Genomic DNA, 25975 nt, shown 5'->3' with positions numbered 1-25975 from the left:
AATGCCTGCATGGCTGCGATAACCCATGGCCAAATCCCCCCAAGTGAGGAAGCCTGAAAAAATAAAGTGATAGGCAAGATCTAGCCAAGAGTATTCATCATTTATTGATCTCTTACCTGTTGCAGCTGAAACAGCCACGCACGCAGAGCATCACTGTACAATTTCAGAAAGCTTCAACCCATACACAGTAACTCCACACCACTCCAGAAGGCTGCAGGCATCTGCCCTTCTTGTCCTTTAGCCCAGCCTTTTATCTCCTCATGTTGATGCATTTCACCTGTGTGCCCTTTGTTCTCTTTGGGATTGCTCAGGGCACCTGGGCACTCCCTGGCTCATTGCTGTCAGTGCTGCTCACCTGCTCCTCACAGCTGAGCCCACTGGGGATGAGGCTCCCACAGCCCCATCCCAATCACCACACACTGAGTGCCTACACCTACCTTTCAAAAAAGCCAACTTATGGAAAAATAGGTTCCCTAATAGCTGTCCCTATGCTGTACAACAGAAGAAGGGACACAGGGGCTAAAATACATCTTACTTAAATAAAAGTGTAAAGCAGACATAATACTTGGCAAATCATGAAGCAAAACACAGATGCTGCTTTATCAGATACTGCTTTATCAGAGACTCAAGAGATAATGAGGAGTAAGTGAGTCCCCAGTGTCCTTCTCCATCTAGGACCTCCTCTTCCACCACCATGCAGGGCAGGGGCTTCAGCAGAGTTTCAGCTTGCAGCATCTGGTGACACTCCTGAAACTTTTTTCCCCTCCATGGCATCTGAAGGAAGGTGGGAGTAGTGTGCAGTGTCACAGCATGCAGCTGGACCCGCATGAGAGCTGCAGTGAAGGTGAAGGGAGCACTGTGGCCTTTGCCTCATCCAAGCTCTGTTAAGATGAACAATGGGAAACCCCAGTGGAGAGCTACCTTAGTGGTGATGGTGGCCTCTGAGAAACATACAGCACCATGAGGGAGGGAGGGAGGGAGGACAGGCAGCACCAAAACAGAGGTGGAGATACGTTCAAGACATGTTCAATATTTTTAAACTAGTGAAATTGGGTTACAGGCACTGCAGCAGAATGGAATGGGGTTCTCAGGTACAAGAGCCAGAGCATGCCAGCATCACTCCCAGCAAGGGGAGGACTGCCAGCCTGGGAGGAGACACCACATGAAGCATCACCAGTGCCTCAACTCAGAACTCATCTCCCCGAGCAGCTTCTCATGCTGCTTTCTCCCTGTCACTGCTGAAGGTGAGGAAAACCCCATGGAGAACAGGAGGAGGAGCTGGTGGTGGCAGTGTCAAAAGTATGGACAGAGACCCTTGTCCTACTGCGTGTGCTGGACCAGGACAGCGTATCCACAGCTGATGGAGAGCCTGTCAGTCATGAGCTTCAGGGTCCAAACTGTGCAAACTCACAAGGCTGACACCTAACCCTGCACCTCAGAGATATATTGTAGGAATGGGCAGTTCTTCAGACAGTAGCACCTTCACAAACCAGGAGTCTCCTTCCTCCCATGAGCAAGGGACGGAGCATTTTGAAAAATGAGGGACTTTCCAGGGCCAGCAGAACATTGTGAACTTCATCTGCCACACTGATCTTGAGGGTAAGGATCAGTTTAACACAACCAAACACAGCCAGTTCTGCCAGATTTGGGGAGGCCCTCCTGCCTTCAGCCTGGCAGGTGCTGCAGCCTTCCCAGAGCTGGCTCATGGCAATTCAATGGCTTTTGTGTTGTAGCAGCCTGGAGGAAGACTCTTCTGGATATCCTCCAGGTTCTTAATATCAGCCAGGATGTCATCAATGCTGCTCTCCAGCACGCGCACCCGATCCTTCTGCAGCGCAGCCGTCTGCTCCAGCTCCGACATCTCCGCCTTCAGCTGCTTGCTTCTGCTTTTGGCTTTGCTGAAGTTCACCTCGAGCTGCCTCAGGCCATCCTCATCCACAGCACCAGGCTGGTCTTTTGCACAGAAGAAAAACAAGGAGTAGGAAAGCATGCATGGAGGCTGAGGACTAGATCTTTCTAGATACTTCATCTCCACCCTGCTGCCCAGCCTGCTCACAGGCATCACGGAATTTAGCTTCCCACTAAACCCCCAGAAGCCCCGCCTAGGACCCAGAGGGGACCTGTCTCCATCCACATCCCACAGCGGCATCGCAAAACCTACTCATGAGACGCAGCAGCTCTTCCAGGGCACTCAGCACCTGCTGCACAGCTGCCCCTGCCTGGCCAGCCTTGTCGTGGACCCTCTGAGCTTCCTGAGCTGTCTGAAGGAGGAAAGGCAGGAGCCGTAAGGTGAAATCAAGCCCACAAGTCAACAGGGAAGGAGACAAGGCAAGGGAGATGGGGACCCACCTTCTCTATCACAGCAGCATCTGCCTCAACCTCCGAGAGTTTCCTCTCAAATGCGTCATCCACTTCCTTGGCCTCGTGCCGCAGGGTGGCCACTGCCTTCTCCAGGGCGAGGACGCCGTCAGCCGTCCTGTTGGCTTCCTCCTTCAGCCGGGCAATCTCCTGGGTGTTGTGTATAGGAAAAGGCACTTTTGGAGGGCGGAACACAACCAAAATCATTCTGGGTGCATGTAATAGGGAACTGGTAGAAACTAGTCCCTTCTACAAGGGATCCAAAAGATCGCAAGCTGTCCTCATGTTCTCCCAACGATTGCTCCAGAGTGATGTTTCTGTGCTCATGGCTCAACCCCTCCCTCATGGATCAGTAAATCCCTGGGGAATTACAACACACATCTGGGAAGTGAACCCACAAACACCAGTTTTGGAACCTCACAAGCCTACCAGTGATTCTGGCTGCAGAAGTAAAAAAATCCCCTTGGTCACTGAAGAAAGGTGGCTATCAGTGAGATGCCACAGAGATCCTCATGGAAGAAATGTGCCTGCAGAGATCATCTACAGCCAAACTGGTACCTGCAGGACCCACTGTAGAGAAATTTCAGCTCAAAAATCAACCCATCAGGCCCACCAAGAGGTTGCTAACCATCTCCTCGTCTTCCATGTTTTTCCCCTTCCAAATCCTTTTCTGACATCAATAGCACCAGAGTCTGTCCTCACCTCTTGGATCCCTGTGGTGATTTCCTTCACCTCCTCTGCCATGCTGCTGCCTGCCTTTGACTCAGAAGCGGCGCTGCCCACGATCCCTTTGGCTCGGTCTGTCTTCTCCCTGGCAGTGGTGACCATGCTGCTTATAATGGGCAGCCTCCTCATGGCATCTTTGGCTTCCCTTCTCTTGTCATCCGCTTGCAGGTTGAACTCTGGAAGAAACACATGTGGAAATGGAGCCATACTACCTTTGTGAGATCCCACAAGGAAAGGAAAACGCAGGGTTTCTAGGATCCTACCCTTGAGGCTCTTGAGGATCTGTTCCACCTGGTAGAAGGTGGCATTGCCAGCGCTCACAGCTTGCAGGGCTGTGCTCCTGGCAAGGGTGGCTCGGGACAGCAGCTGTGTCAGCTTCTGCAATGTATCAAGGGACACAAAAGGTAGGTGAAGGACATGGTATGGGAGCATCACACGGTCCCAGAGCAGTCTGGGAGGAGCTGGGCTCGAAGACACCCATCTGTCTGTTCCCAAATGCTTGCTCTTGCCCCTTAATCAAGACTACCACAGGCTGATCTACCATCAGAAGCTTCTGCCAGTGCTCCTCAGCCAGCTCCAGCTACATCCCAAGTCATCTTAGCTCTAATCTTTGCAGGAGGAGGTCTTCATCCTGCCTTACATGGAGGAGACGTGCAGGTGAGACCCTGCACCATCAGCTCCCTGCACACACTGAGGTCTGAAGACCAGCCCCAAGGAAGGATCCAATCCTGCACCAGGCAGACAGAGCAGCCTTTGACAGCCAGGCAGGGACAGTGGTGGGGCCACAGGCCCTCCCCAAGGTGGCAGCTCCTGCTGGGGATGACCCCTCTCCAGCCAACTCTTACCGCTCTCTCGCCCTCTTGCCCTTGGAGCAGCTGCTTGGCTTCCTCCTCCCACTGCCCCACGCGGCTCTGCAGGGCCTGGTACTGGGCCAGGGACGTGTCCACCAGGCCCAGCAGGGCACTTGAGTCCTGCTTCAGCCTCGAGGCTTCCTCCTGAAACACAGACACAGTGTTCTCCCAGCACCTCCCCAGCGCCCACCAGGAACCAGAGGCAAAAGGGGGAAAAGGGTAGGAAGATGCATGTCTAGTGACTCTCCAACAGGGATGGAGCCCTGGGAAGAGCTGAGCTGGTGGTAGGATAAGCAGGGAGGGCATCAGGAAGATCAAAAGGGGATCTCCTGGTCTGACAGGCACAAAGCCCTCACCTGAAAGGAGCTGATGTCCATCTCTGTCAGGCGGGACAGGGAGCTGAGGAGCACCAGGCTGCCCTGATAAGCCGTGTCTGCCTTGGAGGCCATTCCATCAGCATCAGCCTTCAGGCCTCCAACCAGTGACTTGAGCTCTTTGTACCTGTACAGATGTGAGTTGGTACCAGCCAAGCTGCCAGCCTCCCATCCCAGCATTAATACCACCATCTGCATTGACTCACTTATATTCTCCAAGGCTTCATGCAGATTTATCACAGATAAAAAGCCAATTACAAACATTCCCTGAATCCCAGTCCCTCCAATGAGCAGAGGATCTGCTGGCTCCTTACTCCCACTCCAAAATCAGAGGTTGTTCATACAGCTGAACCCTCACAGCCTCCATGGTGGCTCTGCTAATCCCTGCCCTACCACTGTATGTTTTCTCCTGCACATCTCCGTTTAACCTCTGAACTTCCTTCAAGGCTGCACATCCCACCCATGGTGTGCAAAGGCCCAGCACCATTGTGGTGGGCTCTGGAGAGGCCAAGTCTGACCAAAGGAGACACCGTGGGCTTAAATTCACCCTTGGGCTAAACCCAGTCCAGGTTTTCAACCACATCTGGAAATCATTCCCGTAAGCCTGTTCACACATGTGGTGTTAAACTCCTTCACCCAGCTGCAGGCAGGGACCTCAGGAGGGGTCATTGAGGGCTGGGAGGTGGGAAGCAAACCCTCCAGAGAGCTGCTGACCCTCCATCTGCACCCCTCAGACATGCCCGCGAATCCCCTGCCTCCAACTGCCCATTTCTGCAGCTCAGATGGCGAGGCAGGGGAGGGGGCCCGGATCCTTGGCCACCCCCCTGCTCCCTCCCAGGTGCACACGGACACTCAGGCCAAGGCAGGCCGGGCTCACCTCCCGGGCAGCCCTGGCAGGGCGCCCACGGCGGCGTCTCCGCCGGCGGCCGCGCGCAGCAGCTCCAGCGCCTGCCGCGCGTCCTCCCGCGCCGCCCTCGCAGCCTGGTCGATGGCACTGGCTGCCTGTGTGTGCCTGCAGAGCACAGAGCAGCCTGGTCACGAAGGGGTCCCACCCCAGCTCCTCTACTGTTGCATTCGCTGGTGCTGGATCACACCCCTTGGGAAATGCAGCACGTCTGTGAAGGTGACCTGTATTTAGCTTGTTCCTCCTGCACCTCCCAAGGTTAGAGGAGCACTGGGGAGGGCACAAGCTCTCTGTTCCAGCTGGACATCCGAGGGCAAATCTCTGATCCCAAAGATGCTTCTAAGTCACATCCAATTACATCATCAAAGACAGCTGAGGACAAGTCTATAGGGCAGCAAAGACAGCCCAGCAGCTGTATCTTCCCCTGCTGCAGGGCTGGCAGACGTCAACCAGAACACTCCAAAAAAGGACCTTCTGGGCACCTATCAGGATCTCAGTCCTCCTCCCCTCTCTCTTGGCTAACAGTGGGAGCAACTCACCTGTTGGCCAGTCTCATAGCCTCCTGGGCCAGCAGCAAGAACTGATTTGAACCCCCAGGAAAGCTTGAAACAGGAATGGTCTGAGGAGGGAGGAAGGAAGAGAGGTGTGAGTGCTCTTCCCTGCTCTCCATCCAATTTGGCAGTGAAAGAGGCAACTACAGTTAAACCTCCACCGCCCCCAAATTCCCCTGCCAGCTCCTCTCAAAGTCCTGACCCCAAAGAAAGGACCACCAGAACACCTACATTCACAAAACAATGTCTGTAATTTAAATCCTTGCTTTCTCTGTTGATTTTTTTCCAGCCCTGAGCTGAACTAGGAGTGTGTCACACGGGATGCTCTTACCACCCGAAGGAGAGCGGTGCCGCTGCGATCCAGGTCCAGCCTGGCTCTCTCCAGCAGCTGACGGGTCTCCTGCACCTGCCTCTCATACTGGCTCCCCAGAGCCCTCATTCTCTCCACTGTTGCCTTGAGCTCATCCACGCGACTCTGGGAGCTGGACCCTTGCCCCTTCATCCTGGCCACACGGCCTTCCAGAGACCTGTCGGAGGCTGGTGAGAAGGAAAGAGAAAGGCCAAAGGAAAACTCGTTGCTGTGCAAAAAGGGCCAGGCAGAAAAATCCTCCCTGACACAGCCCAGATGGCCCCATCCAAGGGCAGTAAGCAGGTGGTACCTTGAAGGCTCAGGGCTTCCCTGAGGATGGTCTGCAGCATCTCCTCAGCCACCAGCATCCTCCTCTCCAGCTCCTGGCTCTCGGTCCCACCGCCAGCTCGCACCTCTGACAAGAGCAGCTCCAGCTCTGCCAGCTGCTGCAGGTACAGCTCCATCTGCAACCACAGACCAGGCCATCAGCCAGCAGCACACTAAACCCACGGGGAAAAGACCAGGGGGGAGCCAGGGCCACATTCAGACCTGAGGACAGGAACCAAAATGAAGGCTCATTTCAGGATGGGACATAAAGAAAAAGATCAGCTGAATCAGGTACAAAGCCAAGGTTTGAATTCACATTTCACCTGCACCAGGAGTAGATGCTTGAGAAGAACAGGAGGAGACCCTGAGGGTGGGCCAATCACTGCACTCCTTGCTGCTCAGTGGCCCTGGGGCTGGCACAGATGCTCACCTGCACTTTCACCTGGCCATAGCAAGCTGGGCACTCACTCTCTTCACAGCGGGGACCCTCAAAGCCAGGTTTGCAGATGCAGCTCCCATCACTCCTGCACTTCAGGGACTCAGCACCGACTGAGTCGCAGTTACAGGCTGCAGGTCAGAGCAACACAGGTTCAGGGGGGCCTGGCCCCACCTCAAGCCACAGCACATCTCTCCCTGCTTTCCTCCCACCATTTACCCCTGGGCTTTGGTTCCTGCTCACCATTCCCACTTTCTAGCATCCTCCTTCCCATCAAACCACTCCAAAGTCAGTCATGGGTTTTCTAACTCATCCCCAGCTCAGAGAGCAGCTGGGTCTCACCTCTGCACTTGTCAGCAGGGTCAGAGGCCAGGGGGTTCCCGAAGAAGCCATCCTTGCAGCGGTCACAGTAGAAGCCGGCGGTGTTGTGGATGCACTTGAGGCACTCGCCGGTCCGGCGGTCGCAGTTGCCCACGGCATTGGGCTCCACGTTGCCATTGCACCGGCACGGCTGGCAGGGCTGGGAAGCTGCTGGATCTCCAAAATAGCCGTCGGCACAGTACTCACAACTGGCACCTGGGGAAGGAGGGATGAGCCAAAGTTAATGCTTGTGCCTGGAAGGCAGAGGCTGACTCACTGCTTGTGTCCCACAGAAATGGGGGTGTTCAGTCCCTTCAGGGCTGGCACAACAGCTGCTCTGCTGCCATCACCTCCACAGCCAATACACAATGCCCCACACATGCTCTTGAAAACTGGGTGCCACAACTGACCTTCTACAAGTCATTTCTTACTTGTTTTCCTTATTTTTTGTTCCACTCCCTCTCCTACCCATCCTCTCTCCACCCATGCTACATTTAGATGAGAATTTTTCCCAGAGGTCTTGGTGTGTTTACCCAACCCTTGAGGCTCAAACACCCCACCACAGGCAGGAGTGGCAGTGTCACAGGCAAGCTGGGCTGAGAGGATGGTGTGGATCTGCCCCGCTCCAAGCACACCTGTATGAAAAGGCAGAGCAGAAGCAAGAAGGGAATTACCAGCAGCTCCAGGAGGGCAGTGGTCACAGATGACCTCCTCACCACCTGGCCCCACGGAGCAGCCCTGGCCAGGCCCGCAGGGACAGGTCCTGCAGCTGTGTGGCTGCCGGGGGTCTCGGTAGGAGCCAAAGGGGCAGCTGGCACCATTGCCCACATTTTCATCTCCTGAGTAACATTCACCTGGAGGAACAAGGAAAAGGCTTAGGGCAATTTACTCACATTCTGGTGGGACATCCTCCACCACTCCAGCCACAGCAACGCAAGCACCCATGGTCCAGCAACCTCTGTGAGATGTCTTCAGATCCCCAGCATGCCCACATCATGCACCACATAAAATCATGAAGTGGTTAGCATTGTAAGGGACCTTTAAAGGTCATCTAGTCCAACTCCCCTGCAATAGGCAAGGACTTCTTCAACTAAATCAGGTCACTCAAGCTCTGTCCATCCTGAGGAATTGCCATGCTTAACTTTCAAGTAAGAAGTCAGAAGTGAAAAAATATCGCTATCTGGGCAGCAGATATTTTTCTCTCTCCAAAATACTTCCAATTTATTCCAAATGCATTTGACTGCAGTGCTTCTAGGCTCTGGGGAGTTTTGTCTTGGATGGTCCCCACATTTCAGACCCAAGTCACAGAATCATGATCACGGACAGAATCTTTGAATCACAGGCGACCCACAGAATCTCAGACTCATTAAGGTTGGAAAAGCCCTCCAACACCATTGAGTCCAACCTGTGGCAGATCCCCACCTTGTCAACCAGCCCAAAGAACTGAGTGACACATCCAGTCCTTCCCTGGACACATCCAGGGATGATGACTCCACCACCACCTCCCTGGGCAGCCCCTTACACTATCTAATGACCACTTCTGTGAAGAAATTCCTGTGAAGCCAGCGGTCTTGACTCCCCACAGCTCTATTTTGGGGACACAGGCAGCTTCCCTGCACTCCCACACAGCCCACAAGCACAGCGTGGTGCTGGCTTCTCTCACCGGTGTCAGGATCACAAGTTCCTCCCCCCTGGCAGTTGCAGGGCACGCAGGTGCTGAAGGGCCCCTGGCCGGGGATGTCTCTGCGGTAGCCGGGGGCACAGCTCTGGCAGAACTGCCCCCGGTACTCCGCCGGGCACTGGCAGCGCTCCACCCACGGCGCGGGGACGCCGGGGACGGGCTGTGCTGACACCAGGGTGACATTGTCCAGGTAGCCGGTGCCTGCAGGGAAGGACAGCCAGTCACCCGCGGGGACAGCAGCTCCCCCTGCCCGAGCCCCGCAGCCAGGACCTGGACGTTCTATTGCAACGCCCACGGGCAAAGGGAGCAGCCAAATCAGTTGCTATCCTGCTCAATCTCTTTGCTATTTAGTTTTGCCCCCTTGGAGCACTTACTGGTTTTATCTTTTAATAAATTTTAGCAAAGGTGTACCCATTTAGAGATTTGTTGTTTCCAACTAGGGGAAGCCAACCTTGTAAGCTCTCTCTGCACTTACTGTATTCCCCAAACGTGGCTCGGATCCAGAGGGCTGTCAGGTTTCCCAGCAGCCTGCGAAATTCAAAGTGATTCAGCCTTGGGCTCCACTTGCTGCTTGGGTGCTCATCCAGCCTGCCGTGGAAGAGGGAGGAAGTGGAACTGGTTTCAAAAAACTGAGATGCCTCTTCTGAAAAACACAACAGCCCTCGCCCATCTCCCTCCTGGGAGCTCAAGGCTTTGGGTAATGACATGTATGCAATTGATCCAGAGCCGAGAACCCAACCCAACCTCAAGCCACATTTTCTGCTGCTCCTCTCACAAGGTAACCTTCTTATCCAGGACAGAAGCACCTGAGATGCACCCAGCCCAATCCAGGCAGCCACTTGCCACTGCCAGGGGACCACAGATGGACCCGAGACCTTCTTGAAGCCGCAACCATTCTTGCTCCCTCTGCCCCAAACACCCCAGCTTCCCACCTTACCTGAACGTGTACGTCTGGCTGATGCCGCAGGGCAGGACCTCTCCCTGGGGCAAGAAGGGGGCAGTGACTCTCAGGCCATGTCCTTCCAGGACCACGTCATGGGGAGATGGCTGGCGTCCCCCTCGGTCCAGGCGGTAATCAAAGGAGAGCGTCTGGCCATAGCTCAGCTGCTGGTTCCCAAGGAATTTTGCTGCAAAGGGAAAATCAAAGGCTTAAAATCTTCCCTTCCTCCTAAGGGCTCAGTTCATGGGATCAGACCAAGCAAAGGGTTCACTCTGGCCACCATTGATCCCACACCTACCAGGTGCCACGAAGTATATTGGCTCTGATGTCCTTGCTGCTATGAAGGCATCCTGGTGGCGTGGGGACCACTGGAGCTGGGCTGGGGAGCCGCTTTCATGGACACCTCGCCAGCCCTCAGAACCTGGAGCACAAACAAGGAGTGGTCAGCGTGGAAGGTGTTTCTGGGATTCCAGCAACTTTCTTAAGCTGTGTCTCATCAGAACTCTCCAGCTTCCCACCCTGACCTCTGAGGGGGCAGCACAGTTATCCCTGTGCCCATACATTGTAAATCAGCCTGCCTGGGCACAGATGCCTCCTTCCAAGAGGCAGGAAAGACCTAATGAAGAAATCCTGTGCTCCCCTCAACTGTTCTGCCTATGACCAAGCCATCCCATCAACGCAAGGTTGCTGCAGCCACAGGCAGGTTGGATGAGCACCCAAGGAGCAAGCACAGCCCAAGGCTGGCTTCCAGCAGGGCTGTGAACCACGTGGTTCCTCCAGCCCACTGAAGAGAAGGGGTGGCAAACACGCCCAGGAGCCATGGGGATGTCCTGCTTGGGCTTCACCTTGCTGGAAGGCAGAGGTGATGTTGTGGGCACTGTAGTTGTCCGCACTGATACACGTCACCGAGTGCCCGTAGCAGAAGCAGGGGGAGCATCCTGCAGGGTTTCTGGCATCCAGGTTATAGAAGTGCTGCTTGCACCTGGGAAAATGCAAGAAGGTGACAATGTTCAAGTAATTTTCTTGTTTCTTGAGTCATTTTTTACTGGCCCACACAACCATCCCTCTGATGCAATACAGCCATCAGCAGGGTTTAAGGTCATCACTGGGCTGGGATGGTGAGATGGGCATGTGCAATGGCTTTGACCTGACAGAGGACAGGGCTAGATTGGATACTGGGAAGAAATCGTCCTGTGAGGGTGGTGAGGGACTGGGCCAGGTTGCCCAGAGAAGCTGTGGCTGCCCCATCCCTGGAAGTGCCCAAGGCCAGGTTGGACGGGGTTTGGAGCAACCCAGGGTAGTGGAAGGTGTCCCTGCCCAGGGCAGAGTTGGAATGAGATGAGCTCTAACATCCTTTCCAACCCAAACCATTCTAAGGCTTGGTGAACAGCCAGGGAAGTGACTGCAGAGAGAAGAAGGCTGTGCCAAGCAGTGTCCAGCACGTCCTCCTGCCACTCACCTCTGGCACTGCTCTCCAGTGACGCTCTCCTTGCAGACACAGCGGCCAGAGTGACAGTGTCCCGTGCTGCCAGCTGGGTCACACTCACACTGCAGGCTCCTGCAAAGGCACAGCAGGAACCTCTACCTGGATTTCCAGTTTGGCCTGGGAGCTCAGTGCTTCCTGCTACTACACAAGACAGCAGAGAACCTCCCAGCTACCATTCCCCTGCAAGAAGCAGGGAAATAAGCTGCACACCTCTTTCCAGAATCTGCCGCTCTGCGGGTGCCAGGTTGAGCCAGTGCCCATTGCTACTGCTCCAGGGCATCCCAGAGCATCAGACCCACCCACAAGTGCAAAGTGAAGCTCCACTGAGCTTAATAAACTCTGGCTGAGTTTAATAGACCTTGGCTGAGCTCCACCAAGCAGCAGCACCCCTGGGAGGCTTGGGCAGGAGGCCAGGCCCAGCAGCAGCACTGCAGGCAGCTGTCTCTTGCTAACACCCTTTGCCTGCCAGCAGCCCCAAAGGAGCAATGGCAGGGTGAGGTGAGGAAGAAGAGGACATAGCTGAGGCAGTCAGATCAGAAACATTTCTAAAGGTGTTTAAACAGGGCTTCATGAGAAGGAAGGGATTGATCTTTGCATGTACATCTCCTTGTCAGTGGCACCAATATGAGGCAGCCCCACAGTGGACAGTTTTTGTTTTACAGGGCTGTAGCTTGTTGGGTGTTATCTGGGTAATGAAACCAGCACCTCAGAGACTGGCTAAGTTCAGGTTTTGATGGTGTTGCAGGACACCAAACCCCACAGGATGGCAAGGAGGTCCAGCCTCACTCAAGCCCACTCTCTCCTAGCATGGATGCCCATGAGCTGCCATGAAACCAGCCCTGCCTTTTCAGGGGATGTTTTCAGCCAGCACAGGCCCCAGGAGAGCTGTGGAGGCTGGCCCTCCCGCTGGCCTCGTGCCACCAATCGTGGCCAGCACTCACTGCCCGCTCCTCCTGCACCCTGCCTCGGACAGGGACTCGAAGCCCAGCTGGCACTGGTCACACTTGTCCCCCATCGCTCCGGGTTTGCAGCTGCAGCGGCCGTCGCTGTCGCACCGGGGGCCAAGGGAACCTGCAGAAAGACAGGAGGGAGAGGCTGGGATGGGCACCTTCCAACCCAAGTCATCCCGTGAGTTTGTGATTATCTCAGAGGGCAGGCGGGCCTTGAAGCCTGCGGCCGGGTACGCTGGGAGCCTGCCCTGCCCAGTGCCCAGCAGGAGCCCAAGGCCGCCTGTCCCCGCAGCGCTGTGCACGTACCCCAGGGGTGGCAGAGGCAGGGCAGGCAGCACTGCTCCCCGCGCCGTCGGAAGAAGCCGTCCTGGCAGCGCTCGCAGCGGGGCCCCTCCGTGTTGCCCAGGCAGCCCAGGCAGCGGTACCCGTTCCCCGTCTCCCTCAGGAGCTGCCAGTCAAAGATGCACTGCCTGGACATCCCGTTGCAGTCACAGACTGGGGAGAGGAGAGCAGAGAGACGTCTCAGATAATGCAGCAATCCCACCCTGAGGGGCAAGGAGCAGGGTGCAGGTGCTGCAAACCTCCCCTTCCTGCTCTGCCAACAGCGGGCTGCTTCCCCACATCTCTGTGTTTGTCCCCGTGTCTGTGTCCATCAGCCACCCCAGTGCCACCGGTGTCCACACTGTGCTCTGCATCCCCACACTGGGAGGAATGCCCCATTCCACTGCTGAGGATGGACAAACCCAAGCCAAAGCTGCCACAATCCACACAACAGCATTGCCAGGGATGTTCTCAATTCTTTCACAGGTCTTGCAACACAGCCAGGACATGGAATAAGCAGAGATGGTTTTAAAAACCCCAGTCTTGTCCTGAGAAAAGCATGGGTAATCTTACTGGAGACTTTGGGGAAAAGGGAAACTTTCCTGAGGTTATCCTTTGTTTCACCTGGCCAGGAATAAGTTGAGTAGGAAAGGCTCAACCAACTTCCACCAGGTCCCTCCACCCAGATCTGCATGGCAAAGTGATGAGGAGTGGTCTGTGATCCAAGGAGTTTGGTGGAAGCGTACCAGCCACGAGGGAGATTAACAAAAAAGGTTTGGGCGGGATTGGACTCCACCCTCCCTCCCTGTGAAGAAAAGGTGCAGCTGCCAACACTGCTGCATGAGGGATGGCAGGAAGAACAGGCATGAGATCCTGCATCCCTCCATAGCCAAGACAGATCATCCCTCTGGACATCAGACTCAGGCATCTCACCAGATGTGCTTGCCCACTGCCTTGTCCAGGTGCCCTCTTGAAGCCACCTCACACCTACGTGGCAGTGGCCAGTACTGGAGCCTTTAGTCCTGAGGACCTTTACTCCAGACATGCTCCTCAGGATCACTGGGGAGAGCAGGCACAGCCGAGAGAATGGTTGGCAAAGACAGGCAAGGGAAAAAGCCAGGTCCCTAGGGTCACAGAGCCTGCTGGGGAGCTGCTCCAAACCACCCTGATGCTGCCATGGGAGCCTCGACCTCCCTCTAAGGAGCTCTGCTCACTGCTGACCTCCTCGGGACAGGAAAGGCCACCCGCAGCTACCCAGCCCCTGCCCAGGTCACCTCTGAGAGCACAGGAGGTGGAGGGAGTCAAAACTGGGCAGAAACCTGCCCACGGATGCAGCCGGTGCCTGTACTCGTACACCCCGAGCCTCTCTTCTGGCACAGCTCAGCCCTAGGGTACAACGTCCCTGTCCTTTGCATCCGCGACTCCCGGGGCCAGGCGAAGCCTCCTGCTCTCAGTGCTCACACCTGGGCACCGCCCTCGCACACCCAGCGGCGGCCGCATTCCAGAGGGAGGCACTCAGTGGCGCCTCTGCCAAGAGCAGAGATGACCTCATGCGCCTGCAAACAGGGAGAGAGGTTTTTCCAACCTCAGCAAGCACAGCTCTGCCCTCGCAATCTGGCTGCCAGGAGTCCAAGCCCGAGCTCAGGAGATCTTCTGCCAGCCTAGCCTGCTGGGAGGGACCCGTGGGTACAGAATTCCTGCCTCTTGGGTCTGGGAAAGCAACTCCAGCCTCAGCACTACCAGCGACCAAAGGGCATGGACAACACAAAGGATCAAGGGAGAGCAGCAGCGTGAGACTTTCTCAAGTATTTGTGCTCACCTTCACAGTAGAAAGATCTCACTTGGGTTGATCCCACTCCCCATCCCTCTACACTCTAGCTAGATCTCAAGTTGGAAGGGACTAATAAGGATCTTTAATTGAACTCCACCCACACATCACCCTATGTCTACGCAATCCAGAGGATTTACTGGGTTGCTAAATTACAGGCATGAGCACCATTCCCCCAGGGAATGAAAACCTTTCTTTGAGTGTTTGTCTACTGCTGCAGCATGTTAGGAACCAGCTCCCCAGCCCTGGAACAAATTCCTGTCTCGCTGATTCAAAGCCATTTAAGATGCTGTGGCAGGTTAGTGCCACCACTGCACTGGTGTGTCTGCTCCTGGTCGTCTCCCAGAAACCCAGGAGCTCAGGCAGGCTAATCCTTATCAAGGCACTGGACTTGATAATGAGATGGAGCAGGAAGGAGCTGCTGGAGGATGAGGACCAACAGAGGACAGTGTCACTTCTGTATCCAGGTGCCCTGAGGCTCTGCTCTGAGATCATCAATGGAAAAAAGCACGTTCCATTGGAGGAAAATTTTTGCAACTGGGTTTCTTCAGGGCTATGTCAGGATGCAGGAGATCCATGGCACGCATCCAGCAGAATGTCATTCCCCCAGCTCCCACCCAAGAATAAATCATCAAAAATGCTTGATGGCTGTGCTCAGATGAATTCTCACATCAGAAAGGCTTGGAGAAGAAGACAGGCAGCTTCAGGCTTCTTAAACTGTCTTCTTAAATTCACAAAACCAGACAATGAGGCTGGCTCTGGGCCTGTGAGGATCCCACAACCCTGCACACATGAGCCAGCCTACAAAAATCCCTCCTTCCATCAGGAGAATGACAGAGCTTTGCATGCAGTGAAGGCTCCATTTCAAATACAAGCCATTCCCTGCTCTGTGCTCCTGCCACAGTGACCCACAAGGCCATCCCATCTGCTGCTCCAAGGCTGGGTGCCCCCATTGCCCACTTTCACAGTTTCTCACTGCAGGAAAGCCTGCCTGGGGCATCCAGGGCTCCATCAGTGGGCTCAGTTACACCACCAAACCCACATGAAGTTTTATGCTGCAGAATAAAACCACAGCTGTTACTGACTGCTGGCTTTGCATACACACAGAAATGAGTTCAAGAGTCCCTGGGAAAACAGCAGTTTCCCACACACTGCCAGGAAGAAGCAGAGGAATAATTGATATCAGTATTTTAAAACTTGGATGTAATTAAGGTGATGTAATAATTAACCCAAGTAGCACATACAGCAAAGCAGATATTTTTTTTCTTTTGAAAAAAAACCCAATCCAAAACACTTATTCAGCACTTACTTCCCATTGCGCCAAATTTAAAACTGATAAAATTTAACTTCAGGCTCAGAAAGCTTATTTCAAATCATCACTACTGGAGACAAAGAAAAATTTAAATCACTCAGTATTTACAAAATCACTCGTTATTTACAAAATACATGCAAAAACCTGGTTTTGGCCAAACATACCCATCTCCAGACTACAGGCCAATGAAACTGAAATTCGGATAGCTGAGTTACCACTGGGCTGAACATGTTTAAATCTCCCTCCATGACAGTCTGCACTACATGAGTTTTGCATGTGCAAGAGGATCTGCTGGACTTCTAAAGCTGTGGACCACAGGAGACTCCTGTCTCCCATAGGATGTGGCAGGGCTGTGGCACTTAGTGAGCCCCACAGAGTCACACAGAATCCAAACACTGCCAAGTTATTACAGCAAACTGGATCCTGGATGCTTCCAGCTCTTCTCCAGGCTCGGGGAAGGTTTTGGTTCCAGCGGTGATGGGCTGATCAGGCGCTGCCCGGGCGATGCTTGTGCTCGCACCCGCATGCCCCGCTGGGAGCAGAGCCCCGTACCGACAGCAGGACGGTAATTGCATACACGTAAGTTATTGAAAGGGGATGCCAGTGACAAAAGGAGACCCACTGCTCATGGGATAGTTAACCTCGGAGCAAAACTAAGAAGCACCTACGGATGCAGCAGCAATCGCGAAGGCGGGAGGGGAAGATGCCCCAGCAGGGTGAGCGCACCCAGCCAGCAGGACGAGCCCCGCAGCCCAGCCTCACCTTCTCCGCTGTGCGCGCTCCGGGCCGCGGGCAGGAGGGACGCGGCGAGGCAGGCGAGGGGCAGCAGCCAGCGCCCGGCCATCTCCAGCGCCGGCACCGGCCGCCGCTGCCTTTCTCGGTGCCTTTCTCGGTGCCGTTTCGGAGGTGCTTTATCGCTGCCGCACCTGAGTCACTCCCACAGGAAGAGCCGAGCGCCGCGGGCTGACTCACGGCGGGAGCCCGGCCCAGGGCGCGCACGGCGCCCGCCCCGCGGCAGCGGCACCGGGGCAGCGCCGCCGCCCCGGCGGGGAACCAGCACGGCGGCACCCGCTGCCCCTCAGCCGGGCTGCCCGGGGACAGCCGGGCTGCCCGGGCACGCCGCAGGCTCGCAGGGAGCAAAATTCAACAGGATGAGCTCACAGGAAGCCTGGGCAGGGTGGATAGGGGATGCCTGCTCGCAATCTCATTGCAGGTGACCAGCAGGACTGGGGATGCAAACACACCCAAGATCAGCTTGAAGAAATGCCCAGAAAGCAGATTGATTTGGATTTACCAGGTAAACATCAAGTTCAGGAAATCCCCAGACCTAGAAATGAGGTGGAGGTGGAAGTCATCACACATACTTGTCTGCTTTTGTCCCCGAGATAGAGAATGAGCTTAGATGGGCCCTTGGCCTCACCTACTACATCATTTTTATCCCAGAATAAGGATGAGGAGTGGAGACAGAGAGGGGAGAAACACTTGTCTGAGGCTGCTGACAGAGCCACGAGGATGCCAAGCTCCACAGCCCCAGATCCATTAGCACTTTGTTCTCAAGGGTAGCTGACAAGCCACACAAGGCATGAAGGCCAATGCCACCTCACTCCCTGCCTCTGCCTTGCAGGAGGACATGACCACTTCTATACAGGAATAGAGAAATCTGGAGGCAGGGGCTCTCCACAGGCTGCACACGTCAGGACAGGCAGGACTCCAGCATATCCACCTGGCCTGTGAGAGCAGCCCATCAGAGGGGCACAGTGAGGGATGGGCCCTCATGCTGCATCACAGCAGCTCCCCTGCCTAATGCCATGAGACTCCTTATGTCACAAGTGACTGTGAGTGGTCCAGGAGCACCTTTAAACAGAATGAAAACACCTAACAAGTTCATCCCCAGAGACACAAGTTGCCTTTTAGGTCCCCTTCTGCATTAGGGATTCAAACTCAATCCAAGGTGTGACATGCTGCTCACTTGAGGCCTGACAGCCCAGGGTGATTAACGCTGAGCTCCTTGTCTGAGCCTCTTACACTGCCCCACAGCCTGCAGACACTCCAGACACCTGGAGCTGACTCACAGGGCTTTCCTCTGTGGCTCCTGGTGATCTCATGGGCGCAGCCAGCCCAAACACAGCACATCTCTGCACCTCCCTTTGCCAACTGTACCTGCCTCTGCTGATTGAGTCAACTCACTTTTATAAACAGCAGATTTCCTTTTCATTTCACTTGCTGGATCTTAATACAGCTCACAAGAAGGAACACGGCTTCCCAAACACAATAGTGGCACGGTCGGTTTTGGCATCTGAGGTTCTTTTATCTGGTTTTCATTACTAGTTTTTACATGAGATAAAATTATTTATGGCGTTCCCACCAATTCAGAGTTCTTAGGATCCACTCATATCTCTATGGAGACACAATCCCTTCTGCTCTTAAGTACAACATTTGCCCACAACACCTCTGCTGTGTCCTTCCTACCTGCTGACAGCCCTCTGCTTGGGAAGGTCATCTCCAGCAGCATTGTCCATAACAGCAGTTCCCTTAGACCTCACCCAGATCACTTCCTTGGCTGACTTCTGGAAAACCAACCCTCCCCAGGAGGAAGCTTTTCCCTTCTCTGTCTCCCCCATGTTATCCCATTTATCTCACCATTGCCACCCCACCTCTCATTCCACTTGTGCAAACAAGGCCGTGACAGCTCGCTCCTCAGTCACCTCTGCTTACTGACTCAGACTACCCTCACCTTGCCATCTGCCACTGTGCTTCAAGAGGACCTCTGAAAACCACATCCATGAGACTTCCAGCAATGTATTTCCTGGGGCCCTGATTTTCTAAACACATCTGATCTGCAACGAGCAGCTGCCCACCACCCTCCACAGAGCAAATGTCCCACTGCAACCTGTCCTGATGGCAGCACACTTTAGAAAAGGTCTCACACCAACATGATTTCCAGAGATGTTTTACCTTTTAGAGTAAGCAAAAGTGTAAGTACAGGGAAGCATAAAGAACAGCTGTACCCATCAGACACTGCAATGAAGCAGTTTTGTTTCACTGGAAAACCTGTCTTTTAATCTGCAACACAATAAGATGTTTTATGTTCATTCCCAACAGAGCCAAAAAAGCTGCTCCTGCAGGCAGACCACTGTGGCTCACAAGTTCATCAGACCTCGACAATGTGGCTGTGGCAGAATTAACCACTCCAAAACCAGTCTGAAACAACATAATCTAAATTTTGCTAATGGTTGCTGGTGAAAAGTGATGGATGTGTAAAAACTCTGGAGTGATGGTTTTATTAATGTAAGCAAGGGAGAAAACACATTTTGGTGACTTTGCCAGATGAACACCATGATGCTGTGAGCCTTTGCAGCCCAGGTCAACCCTTGCACCCTCAAGCCTCCTCCTGGCAAGGGCCCATCTGATCTGCCACATCATCCAGGAGGAAATCCCAGAGGATTTCCTCTCAGTGTGGAAAACCAGTGATGATGATGTGCTGGTATCACCAAACACCAGTGCAGCGATGGAGCCTGGATTTCAGTCTCTCCTCTGACATTTGGGTACCCTGGGAAGAAGTCCTCATGACAGCCAGAGCCAGTGGAGCAGAGATCACTCAGGCAGCAGCTGCAGTGGGATGGGCAGAGGCAGGCAGGGATCACGCCGGCAGTGAGCAAGCGGGGCAGGGCAGCAGCAGGGGCACAGCAAGGAAGTGCTGTCATGTCTGGCCTTGCCTGTGCCCTGCCCACTGAGGGGTGAGACAAACAGGGATGAAGGGAGAAGGCATTGCCATCCAACTGAATTCCCCTCTCACTCCCCATGCTGAGCCTCTGTGGGGATAACTTTTACCTGGCATTCCTGATGTTTCTGGGACTGGGGCCACACTGAAAGTATTGAGCCAGCAGCTAACTACATAAAATAACTAACCAGAACGTGTCCAACATGTCACAGCTGTAGATGGGGTGTATAGGACACTTCCAGCTCGATGTGACAGCTGAATGACCTCCTCCACCTCCTCAGATCCACACAAACACACCAGAGACGTCTCCCTTCAAGCAGTTCCCAGCATTTATAACCTATAACAATATCTTGTCCTCCCCAGAAAGGAGAGGGAACCCAGCTCAGGTCTGTCCAAGCCCTCCCCACTGCCACCTTCTCACCAGGCCCCTTGTCCCCTGCCAGCCTCCTGCTTCTCCAGAGAGCACATGAGAGAAGATGGAGCTTGAACCTGGGCAGTGAGAAAACCAACAGGGAACAGGGAACTGAAGGAGAAAAAAGGCTACCAGCTTGGCCACTGTTCAGCAAGGTCCCTCCCCACCCACCATCATGTCGGGCACTGGCTACACAGAGTATCTGAGGGGGGTCACCTCTACTTGGGCTTAAAAATATTGTTAGAACAGATTGGCAACCTGTAAGCCATTATCATGGTCCCTTTGAGCTGGGCCTGCTCCTCCTCAGAACAGATTTCTGAGTATCTCCTCAGGTTACTCTTACCTTGCCATCCTCCTCTATCCTGCAGCACTGCCTCTGAAAACCACAGCAATGCGAGGCTCATCCTCCTTCAACATCACCTCTGAGACACATTTACACAATGCCCACACAAAACTTCTGGAGATAAAAATCCTGAAGATAAAATAAAGGACACAGGCTTGCTTCCTAATCTAAGCATTTTCACCTCAAAATGGTAAGAGGCTCCATGTCAACCTACAGCCCATGCAAGATCAGAGCTGTCCCACCACCCAATTGCTCCCTGACTGCTCCCCACAGTCTAGCTGAAACCTCAGCCAGATTTTACCAGCTGGGATTTGCTTCACAAAAACATTGGCAAGGAAAAAAAAAAAGACATATTTTAGAAAACAAATTCATTAGTGACAACTGAAGAATGAAAGGTTGAAAGTACACAAGCTGATATGCAAAATAAGAATTTACCAGCTGAGATGGGATTAGCTCTGATGCAAGTTAATGAGACCTGTGCGTTTTCCTCTGCTGAGAAAAAGAACAGAAATCCAACTGAAGCTGTAAGAAAAGTGTGAATGCAGAACAGCCTAGTCTCTTATCACTGCAATCCGGCCTTAAAAATTTGCTTCATTCAGGCCAGGCTCTGGGAGACAGGACCCAGGAACAACACAGAGCACCCAGATTTGGGGCAGTTCACAGTAATTTCAGCTTCTTTATTCACTTTTTTTTTTTTTTCTTTTCCCAGGATCCCTATCCTTTTCTACTGGTTTAGTAAAAGGGATTTTTCCCTTACAGCACAAATAAACTCCCCCCAGTTCCTCAGGGCTTTTCAGGAAGACAGCGCCACTCCAACAGCATCAGCACCAACAACAGAGTTTGTTTTTAAGCCCTGGAAAACCAGCAGCTTAAAATCTATCACAGCCATGGCAGTGGAGCAGTGGACACAGGGAAAAACCATTATCCTTGTGATATGTATCCCACCACATGCATTTCCAAGTTTCTTCTCCCTTTTTCCCATACCAAATCAGGTTGTTTAAGAAGCAAGAGGTAGAACAGTTGTCTCTTGCAACTGAGACACATGACCAACAATATTCTACCACGAAAAATAAAGCAATACTCAACAGAATACCCAGGTATAAGGGGTTACAAATATTCAGACTTTATTATAAATAAGAAATACTGTTTTATACATAAAAACTGCAAGTGTTGCATTTTGTTCACCGCCCCAGACAGCAAGACCACAGATTAAGGCAAAAAAAGCTGGAGTGAAGGCACATACTGAGGGGGCCACAGTCAGGAATAAGGTGATGAAGGGATGTCACGTGTCACCCATGACACCCAGCACTCCACCAGCAGCTGTCACATCATCACATTACGTAAAGAAATAACTGGACTTATACAATGAATAATGGCTGTAATGCAGTACTGATTAACAGATCGCTTATAAAGATTTTTTTTTTATTTAAAAATAAAATTCTGTTAAAAACGGCTTAAGAAAAAAAAAAAAAAAACAAACAAAAACACAGGAGAGCAGGAAACCTAAGGCCTGAGGTTAGCCAGGGCATGCACACATCTGCTCTTCTCACAGCCTTGGCAGAGGTGATGTGGTCACAGCTATCTTCCCAGAGTGACCCAGGGTCCCTGTGTGTGCAGGCACAGGGAGCTCTCCTCCAGAGGTGTTTCCAGGCAGGAGGGAAATCCCACAGTCATTAAGGGAAGAGATACAAGAGCCATGCAGAGTTTGCTGGGAACACCCTGCCCCTGCCCAGCAGCACTGCCTGCACCAAGCCTCCTGCCCTGCACAGTGGTATCAAGATGTCCCCAAATGCAGCTCTCTGACCACCTCAGCGCTGGTCTGGTCTCCTGACAGCATTACAGCTCCTCACAGCTCAGCTGCAAAGCCACAGCCCCTGCTCCACCCTGCACAGCATCCCAGGGAACAAGGGACACAGCACTGGGTGCTGCAGGCACCATGAGGAGCAGGGCTGGCTTTGGAGACAGGGCTGGAAAGCATCCACCCGACAGGCAAAGTGGTTATGGATGGGTGCTGGGGATACAGTAGAGGGAAACAAGCAGGAGCCCAGCTAGGAGAAATCCCAAGTTTTAAGGGAATGATACAGAGAGAGGTGATACATGGTGCACCTGCCCCAATGGCTACAGGGAAAAGCACATAGAGGAGGCCAGGCTGTGCCACTCTGGAAATCTGGCTGAGTATATTTACACACACATACACACACACAGAGACTTCCTCACACTATAATCATGATAAAAAAATGGAAAAAAATATAATCACATTCACACAAAAAACATAAATTTGAAATAATTAATAGCACCAGTGTGTGTCAGATAATAATTTCTTCCCCGCTACGCAAACGTACAAAGTTGCATAGTGTTTAAGGATAGCTATATACTGGATCTCAGGGAAAGGGGGAGGGATGCCAGGCTGGAGGCAAGGAGGAAGCTGCAGAGGATGCTCTTGTCTGGGAGCAGGGGGCTCCCCCCACTCCAGCAGCAGCGAGCACTGCCTGGGGAGGGAGCCTGCGGGGAAGCCGTGGGAGTGGTGTAAAGGCAGAGCTGCCACCTGAGCCTGGCCTGAGGTCCCTGTGCTGAGGCAGCTTTACAGTGACTGGGAGATCTGGAGGCAGAAAGAAAGGAGGGCACCAGGAAATTCCAGCTCTTCCTCCTGGCTTTAAAACAGGCAAAAAGCCAGAGCAATGGAAGGAGAGATACAAATCTCACTGTCCTCCTTCAGGAAAAAGAGGGGGAGAAAAAAAGAGACCTTTCCACTTCCACTGATGTGCCCCCTTCCTTCCCCACCCAAAGACATTCAGCATGGAGGCCAGTGCAGCTGGCAGAACTCTGGATGGCAGCTCTCCTCTTCAGCAGGACTCGTCCTGCTTCAACAAACTCATTTGTCAGTCTGACATTCCAAGCCCAGAAAACCAGATCCTCTGGAAATTCAGTAGCAACAGATGGGAATGCAGCTTGTGGCCTCCACAATCTGGTAGTCTGGACTAGCCAGCAGGTAGCAGCTTTCAGACCAGACCCAAAACTTCTCCACAGAACGGAAGTGGGGCTGGCAAGACCCACCACTCCACCAGTATCCCATCTTCCCAAAGATCCCTAATCAGAGGCTGCCTTTTGCTCATAGCAATGCATCATCACAGAAAGCATTTCAGAAAGAGGCTTCAGCTATCTTGCCAAAGGCTACCAACACTGTTGGATTGGCCACTACATAATGATAAAAAAAATAAATTCACAGGGTTAGAAGTTGGGAAGAAGGATCTGAATTGAGTGCAGCTATACTGGCCATTACAGTAATACTTTGGTAGCCATCCCCTTCCTTCATAGGGACAAAGAGCTCCAGGACTGATGATTTTACAGTCACAGGGAGAAGGCAGAAGAGAAAGTTGCGTTAGTTTTGCCTTGTTGTATACAGCTCACATGGTTATTTCTGAACCACAGTATAAAGAGTCCAGAGCATCTCTCATCCTTGCACTAATCAAAGGGAAACTGTGTCTGAGGAAGGGGCAAATGTGGAGTGCTCAGGAAAACAATCTATATAAAAAAAAACCCTTTGATGCCCGAAGACGGATATTTAATTTGCTTCTCAAAAAAACCCCAAAGAAACAAAAAAAAAAAAACCCAAAAAAAAACCCCAAACAAAACAAAAAAAAACAAGGGGGGAAAAAAACCAAACCAACAAAAAGAAAAAAAAATACTTTCAACTTATCCTGATGTGAAAGGAAGCAGTGGCTGCGAGCAGCGAAGAGTTGGGGATCTGGAGAAGGTAATGTGTGTTAAGGCACTCCATGGCTGAACCACCACTCACCAGGGCGATTCCCCCCACCCCCAGCGCACCCTTAGGGTTTCTCAATGGACGGGGTGTTGAAACAGCCAGATGGCAAAGTCTTCCTGATGTCTTCCAGGTTGCTAATGTCCTTCAGGATCTCTTCAATGTCCCTGTTGTAGGCCTGTATCGCATCATCTTGCTTCTTGGCTTCTCTCTCAAGGAAAGACACTTTCTGCTCCAGGTCACTGTCTTTCATCTGGTCTTTGGCACTGTTCAGGGTACCTTCAATTTCATTCAGTTTGTTCAAGTCCACTGTCTCCAGTTGCCCTGAAAAGCCAGAAGTAAACAGGGAAGTGCATTAAAACCCCTTTGACACGGTGGGTGCTCACACAGCTGAGCCCACAGCAGACCTCCATCAGGCCACCTCTAGCGTCTGAAACAGGACCAACCACATGGGAGACATCTCCACTGCTTCTAGAAGTCTTCAGTTTGCTGAAAACCAACACAGACCACTGCTGAACAAGCTCTGAGGCTACTCAGGAAAGAAAAAAACCCCAAGTCCTTGCCAAAACCACGCAAATCCTATTTTCAATCTAGTTTCTCAAACAATATTGGCAGGAAAGCCAGCACACATCAGGCAAACACTCAAAGGCATAGAGCACATTAAAGACAGTCCTACCTAGCTGATCCAACAGGTCATTAATGACAGTGAGCAGGCTGTTCACAGAGTTCTTAGCTTTTCTTGCATTGTCTTCTGCCTCCTGGGCAGCCTGTGAGGCCTGTAGGATATAAAAAAAAAAAGAGAGCACATAAAAGGTGTAGGGATTACAAAACTGTGGCTTCTCCTCTGCCCTCAGTCACCACATCACTGCCTTCTCATCCCAGGGTAATAATCCTGCACAAAGATCTTTATCACAGAGCTGGGGAGAAGACTGACAATCTTCAAGCAATCAGTTTTCTGAGTATTTCAGGATGAGGATCCCTGAAAACTGAGCATGATTTTACAGTAAAGGGCAGGATGGAATCAATAGGGCTATACAGTCAGGTTTTAGCTATAATAAAAGGAAAAGAAGCTCTCAAATTTCAGCAGGAAGCCTATGCTAACGCACCAGAACTTGTCTCCTTTTCAGTCCCACTTAAAGATTGGAAGAGTCAGAATACTGGCTGGACCCAGTGTTGTCTTTGCAAGAGGAGAGCAGGAGGAATGCCTTCATTGCCAGGACAGCAGGGAGAAGGCAGCTCCTTGCCACTGCTGTCACCTGACAGCAGCACTTACCTCGTTTGCCATCTTCATATCCTGCTCAGCATCGGCCTGCTTCCGCTTCAGCTCCTTTTCTGCATCCTGCAGCTGCTTCATCATGTCATCCACTTCCCTGGCCAGTCCTGTCACATCAGCAAAGGTCTTGTCGGCTTCGGCTCTGGTAGCAGCAGCACTCTGCAGCCAACAGGTGGGAGAGGATGGAAAAATGTGAAGGTGCAGAACTTCCTTCAATCCTTCTCATAAAAATGCACTGATTTCCTATCTTGCCATATTTTGCATTTGCAGTGGGGAATACAGCAGAGAGCACACGGGGCTCACCAGGAACCACTGCAAGAGGAGTTCATGCAATCACACAGCAGGGTCTCAGTGGGGGCGAGCTGCAGCAGACCCACCTTCTGAACAGAGCTGGCAATCTTCTCAGCATCATCTGCTCTGGCCTTGGCCTCACGGGCATCAGCAGCAGCATTGCCCAGTGCCAGCTCTGCCTGGTGAGTCTTGTTGTTGGCCTCTGCAATGGTCTGGCTGATGGCAGGGATCTTCTTCAGTGCCTCCTCGGCCGCTGTCTTGTTATCGTTCACCCGCCTGTCAAAGTCTAAGGGGGGCAAAGCAGATCCTTATCACATGCTCCAGAAGAGCCTTGGGATGCTCCTTTGACCAAGCTACCCAAGGCTTTGCTGCCCTGACATTAGAGGGATGAAGAGCAAACTGGCATCAGCTCTCCCTATTG

At 52.7% G+C, this 25975-nt stretch overlaps 2 protein-coding genes across 2 annotated transcripts in view; both read right to left on the bottom strand.

Moving 5' to 3' along the window:
* Positions 1-171: 171 nt before the first annotated feature.
* On the bottom strand, positions 172-16700 carry LAMC2 (laminin subunit gamma 2). Its single transcript, XM_021525154.3, has 23 exons — positions 16517-16700; positions 12600-12788; positions 12285-12414; positions 11317-11415; positions 10703-10839; positions 10156-10278; positions 9855-10044; positions 9393-9505; positions 8900-9118; positions 7911-8090; positions 7219-7452; positions 6871-7007; positions 6424-6577; positions 6096-6301; positions 5753-5832; positions 5187-5321; positions 4292-4436; positions 3930-4079; positions 3348-3462; positions 3061-3260; positions 2350-2508; positions 2162-2261; positions 172-1953 (listed from the first exon to the last, which is right to left on the bottom strand). Exons 1-23 carry the CDS (start codon positions 16596-16598, stop codon positions 1703-1705), a joined length of 3528 nt encoding a protein of 1175 aa, XP_021380829.2. The 5' UTR covers positions 16599-16700; the 3' UTR covers positions 172-1702.
* A 4630-nt stretch (positions 16701-21330) lies between these two features.
* The window catches only part of LAMC1 (laminin subunit gamma 1), a 66267-nt gene continuing 61622 nt past the window's right edge, over positions 21331-25975 (bottom strand). The window contains exons 25-28 of the mRNA XM_021525107.3: positions 25641-25840; positions 25264-25422; positions 24667-24766; positions 21331-24314 (exon numbers count right to left, since the gene is read on the bottom strand). Of these exons, the coding sequence (XP_021380782.2) occupies positions 24058-24314; positions 24667-24766; positions 25264-25422; positions 25641-25840 (716 nt within the window). The 3' untranslated portion in view covers positions 21331-24057. The remainder of the gene's footprint in view (positions 24315-24666; positions 24767-25263; positions 25423-25640; positions 25841-25975) is intronic.

Source organism: Lonchura striata, chromosome 9 (assembly GCF_046129695.1).
Source record: "Lonchura striata isolate bLonStr1 chromosome 9, bLonStr1.mat, whole genome shotgun sequence".
In the NCBI taxonomy this organism is placed as follows: Eukaryota; Metazoa; Chordata; class Aves; order Passeriformes; family Estrildidae; genus Lonchura; species Lonchura striata.
Note: the sequence above shows the minus strand (reverse complement) of the source record. Positions and strands in the feature narration are given on the sequence as shown.

What these genes read in the sequence shown, in the direction of transcription:
- LAMC2 (XM_021525154.3), bottom strand. Translation starts at nt 16,598, where the DNA reads ATGGCCGGGCGCTGGCTGCTGCCCCTCGCCTGCCTCGCCGCGTCCCTC. An exon ending in AGCCAGACGTACACGTTCAG is followed by an intron (nt 9,506 to 9,854) that starts GTAAGGTGGGAA and finishes CTTCCACGGCAG; the next exon opens with GCTGGATGAGCACCCAAGCA. An exon ending in AGAGCTGCTGCGTCTCATGA is followed by an intron (nt 1,954 to 2,161) that starts GTAGGTTTTGCG and finishes TCTGTGCAAAAG; the next exon opens with ACCAGCCTGGTGCTGTGGAT.